Source organism: Fusarium tjaetaba (genome assembly GCF_013396195.1).
Source record: "Fusarium tjaetaba strain NRRL 66243 chromosome Unknown NRRL66243_c0000251, whole genome shotgun sequence".
NCBI lineage: Eukaryota > Fungi > Ascomycota > Sordariomycetes > Hypocreales > Nectriaceae > Fusarium > Fusarium tjaetaba.
In genome coordinates this window covers 1-5,343 of record NW_023501447.1, presented here as the reverse complement: position 1 = coordinate 5,343, position 5,343 = coordinate 1, and the positions used below count along the sequence as shown (strand labels likewise).

General features: G+C 46.2%; 1 protein-coding gene across 1 annotated transcript; it reads left to right on the top strand.

Annotated features, from left to right (window-relative positions):
* Positions 1 to 311: 311 nt before the first annotated feature.
* Positions 312 to 1,709, top strand: FTJAE_10697 (capsule polysaccharide synthase Cps1; the record flags this gene model as incomplete). Its single annotated transcript, XM_037343563.1, has 1 exon — positions 312 to 1,709. One exon carries the CDS (start codon positions 312 to 314, stop codon positions 1,707 to 1,709), a length of 1,398 nt encoding a protein of 465 aa, XP_037202244.1.
* Positions 1,710 to 5,343: the final 3,634 nt, after the last annotated feature.

The following is a 5,343-nucleotide window of genomic DNA, read 5'->3' as shown; positions in this document are numbered from 1 at the left end:
TGAGCAGTGACCTGCAAGTTGTCGACTAATGCAAAGTGCTTTGTTAACTCCAGATGAACTCTTGCCTGTCTTTTGCGTTTCGTATGCTCTGTTCAAATTATTCACTGCCTTCACCCTCACAAACAAAGCTCATTGTTCATCACAACAAACACAACAATGAATCACAGTCCAAACCACAGAACAGCGTCACGGCACTCATCACGCCCTTATAAAACCCTCAATTCTAATTCCTTGGAAACCAGTTGATTTCTGCCAACTTTACCAACTTCTACGTCAAAAACAGTCCATTCGGTAAGAAGATCACAATCAACATGTCACTCTTTCCTTGGCCAACCGCCCTTCCTTCAAAGGACCACATTCCCTCTCGCATCCTTCCATCTATCCTACTGATTGTTCCACTGCTCACCAGTCTCCTTTGCATCTGGCTCTTCGTCAATGATATCTGGACTCAAGTATTCTGCACGCTCTTCACACTGCGGTATCACCGGTTATTCGGACATGTTGTTGGCTCGTGGATGTATAGACCCGCAGAGGTAAAGCAGGATCCTTCGTTTTCGAGGAATGATGTTACTGTTATTCTTCCAACTATTGATCCTCACGGTCCTGACTTTCGGGAGTGTGTGGAGAGTATCCTTGCGAATAACCCTGCTTGTATGCTGGTTGTTACGGTTGGTGCTGTTTTGAGAGAGGAGTGTATGACTGTTCTGCGAAAACTAAGTATTGATGCGCCTCATATTGAGATTTCTGTCTCGGCGCTTCCGGAGCCGAGTAAGAGGCGACAGATCACTCATGCGATGCCAAGTGTCACTACGCCTATTACCATCTTCGCAGATGACCATGTCTTCTGGCCAAGGAACTTTATACCATCTGTTCTCGCCCCCTTTGAGGATCAGAGCGTCGGTATGGTAGCAACCAAGAAACGAGTTCGTCGCACAACACCTGGAGTCTGGACATGGCTTTCCATCGTCAACTTTATCGCATGCAATTACCTCCAGCGTCATAACTGGGAACTCCGTGCATCCAACGCTATAGACGGTGGAGTATTCGCCATCTCAGGTCGAACAGCAGTATATCGTACTGAATTCCTCAACAACACTGATCTCCTCCAGCGCTTCTGCAATGAAAAGTTCTGCTTTGGACTTTTTGGTGGTCAAGGGCTGGGGCCTGATGATGATAACTTTTGGACGAGAGAAGGTATGAAAAAGAAGTGGCTTGTCAAGTTTCAGGATACAGAGGATGCGACTATTGAGACGACGCTTGGTGAGTGGCCCAAGTTTAAGGATCAGTTGCTTCGCTGGGCACGTACGACGTTTCGCAGCAATCCAGTCATGCTTCGTGATCCGGATTTTATCTCTCGGTATACATGGAGTTGCTTCATGGTGTACTGGGCAGGTCTTTTCAACTTTGCTATACTCTGGGATGCAGCGCTCATCACTGCGTTTGTCCTTGCCGAGAATTCTGATGCTGGTGGATTAGTGATCTTCTTGGTCTTCATGTTCTGGACAAAGGTTATCAAGATCATCCCTCACTTTCTCCAGTATCCTTCTGATTTTGCACTGGTTATTTGCCAGGTTGTGTTTGGGTATGTGCACAGCTTCATTAAGCTTTGGGCGCTGGTCACGTTCTGGGATTGTGGTTGGTCTGGGAGGAACTTGGACGAGGTTAACTCCGAGCATGCTGGACTTGATACGTCGTTTTATGACGTTTAGTAGTGATGGCCTTGCGAGAGTGGCTGGGATGAGTTTGGGGCTGGCTTGTTAGGAGACGTAGACTAAATTGTCTGAAATCGATGCTGAATTGAACTAAACTGCTGAATCGTTTGGTAGTCATCCGTTACCCAACGTTGGTTAATTTGCTGACGATTAGATAAGTGTGAGCTTGAAAGTTACAATTATCCATATGATTCTGTTTCCAAAGTCTAGCCCTCTCAGATCACGGGTTAGCTTGTTGTGAATTTTCAAAGTTGGCAAGCCAGTGCTCGATACCCCTGCTAATCTGCCATGTTTGTGTGTGATTCTGGATTCGTTGATAAGCTCTAAGTTTGTATTAGGCTGTTACGTCGAAGTCTGATATGCTGCCTGACGTATGTATCAGCATTTGAGTTGCTCATCTCCAATATGCCCCACATAGGAGGCTCAAGTGTCAAAAGTTCTCCTTGCAGGATCTTGGTTGGACCAGATATAGTTGAGAACTTAGTGTCAAAGATGAGTTTCAGATCCATGCGTGACTGAACACGTTTTCACCTTGGAACTCAAGCTGAAGGTGATCATAGAGGGAACTCCTTTGTTGGAGTAATTCAATGGGAGATCTCAGCCAGCCTCCTTTGTTGTGTGGAAGGTAATAGGCCATTGGTAGTTAGGCTTTCGTCAAAGGCAGGTTGACCAATTGCACGAGACTCACAGTCACAACATGATGGGCAAACTGAAGACAGACAGCTGTAGAAAATACAAATCCGAATCTGGCGAGCAAACATAAGTATGCCCTCCCCGTCGCTTACTGATTGATACTAGGTTCTATCTGCTGGAATAAGTTCTCAGCCACAGGTCTCAACTGCAAATAACACTTCGAGATACTTGAAGCTTATGACGTCTCAGCGAGACATACCAAGCCAAACACTAAAGATTCCCATTTAACTTTAGCTTTTAGAAGGTAATACGAATATAGCTTTGAAGAAGATAAGTCACCTGATTAAAAGTAGAAAAATGCTTTTGTGATAATTCACTCAGTAACCTTTTTAGCAGCTGCCAGGGTATAACAAGCCGTCCTGATCCCTCATTGCTAGAGTCCTCATTCTCATCACCTTATCCAACTCCTAAACTCCAACATTTACTCTCACCCTCCTCTATCAATCTGATAACCTACCTCCACATACATACTACGTTCACTATTCGTCATGTGCTGTGGCGGCCGCCGTTCAACATCCACGATTCAGAGCAGGCCCCTCGATGGACCATTTCGATCTCGGCCCAGTCCGAGTCTCGGGACTCGGGCCATGGGGCATGGTGCTAGCTCACGCGCCTCTCCATCTGCGTCTCGTGGGTTTTCTACATCTATGAGCAGTGCACCCAAGACCTCTTCTTTTAGAGGAAGTCGATGGTAGCTCTGATTGATCCCCTGCCTTCGAGCTGGCACTATGAACTTTTGCTGTGTCTGTCTTCACACGATCAGCCTTACAGTTCGAAGAAACAACCGCGTCCTTTCTGATCTTTCGAGTTCGGATATGATTACAAGATCATTCGCTCCGACAATGAAAAGTTGATATGCTCCCCATTTCACTCATCTGCGACGCTTACTGAAGGGGGAAATGGGAGGATTAAGAGGCATTTGTCAGAGAGAGTTGCTATTTAGGTATCATGAAATGGCCTGGGACGGATAACACTCCCCAGTCTTCGGACCTAGAGTAGCTTTCCATAAATTAAACTCTTAATGAAAAGCTTTCCACAAAACACAAGGCAAAAAATCCTGAAATTGTGCAAAGTTTATTTGGCAAACACAGTTGGCCTCAGGACTGTGGCCCATAATGGTGAACTTTATGAATAAAACATGTCTGAGACCTAAAATCTGAAAGCATCTTTGCAGCTTAGACTCTGTTTACTATCGAGACATGTGCTTTGAAAGTGATAAAGTTAGTGCTCTAAAAGAACTAAGAACGCAAACTCATACGTCGACAGTCTGTCGTTGGTGCCTAGGCACATCTTCGCTTTAGAGTTCAATAAATCGGGAGCTTAAGTGTACAGATAGTGTTGCTGATTAGGCAGACGCAGCAAAATTTTAAAAGCTATTTATGATACTCAAGATGGCGATTAGCCAGAGGTATTAGGTTTTATTGCAACAAGAACTTACTTTGCACATGCTCATATTCCAAAGTCACAGGAATCATTCGGATAGAAAGCTATAGAAGGGTCTCCAGTGTTAAAAAGCATGTAAAATTCTTCGCTTCTTTACATCAACCTTGCAAACATTACCCCCTCCTCAGGATAGAAACCAACCTCTCAAACAATCCAGCTTTCAGCCTCAATCTTAGTTCAACCAACATCTTCTCGCAAACATTCAATAAGGAACCAATCAATCCCCTCTTAGATTCTCACCATGTGCTTCACCCTGTGCGGCGGTCGTCGTTCCACAAGCATAGTCGAACCAGACCATAGGGTAAAAGACTCCCGTCAAAACAAAAAGGGAACATACGGGCAACACTTCGGGGCGCACCAGGCACCAGGCGCACAGAACAACCCTGAGAACAAAAAGAATGGTCAGGCCGGGAATCGGCGCAAGCCTAGGACCTCCCTTGTGTGCAAAACTGGTTCCTCGGGCGTGGACGCTAAAGCCTATGGACAGTATCCCAATTATCGCAAGCCGGTGCGTCAGAGCAATCGGAAGTCTTTCTGGCTATAGGATGATGCCGCGTTAGCTAGAAGTCTATCCCTTGACTGGCGAGTATTATCCTAGCTACAGGCCATCTCGCACATGGATGTTAATGCATTCTTACAGTAGTAGATCTTAACGCATTTCGTACGAAGAGCTGAGTGCGCCTTTCTATTCACATGTCACCAAGCACCTGGGTGCCTGAGCGACCGGACACATTCTTCCAACCAGGTAGCCTGGCGAGCTGTGGGCAACGTCACTACGTGAATAACTATAAAGATTTAGATATGGCTCAACTACTTGAATAAAACTTCACTTTTGACAGGGAAAGAGAAGTGCTAAAAAAGAAAAAAGATAGCATTTGGCAAACTATACGACTGCCAGCTAATGTCACATTGATGCTATTCCCACTAAAACCAGTTCCTCACAGTAGACCGCCAAACCAATCTGTCCAGCATCGTAACAAAAGACTCTATCGACCTTCAACAATACAGCCAAGTACTCCATATCCTTCACGTCGATCTTCACACACTCAGATACGCTCAAACCAAGCCTGGATTATTCCAGACACAGCCGGAAGTCCATACCCATCCGTATCCATAAACACCATATCTCCACTCCCATAAACCCTCCACGCCAGAACCTCCAAGCCCTGCTTCTTCAGCTCCCCAAAATCAGGAACCGTGTATCCAAAGACGGGGAACTCTGCCAAACTCGGACCAGTGCGGGTAGTAGTCTCCTTTGTAATCTTGCTTCCAAAGCGCTCAGGCATCTTCTCCATTTCCTCGAGTGTGGCGACGACGACTTCGATATCGCCGGGCTTTCTGAGGCGTGACTGTTCCATGGGGATGAGGGTGTAGTTCATGAGGACGGGGTCCAGCTTCATGATGCGTAGGCTGATAGATCCGTTGGTGGATGTTGCGGCGGCGCCGATGGCGTAGCGGAGAAAGCAGCGGAGATAGATTGGGTTGGGCTTGGGGT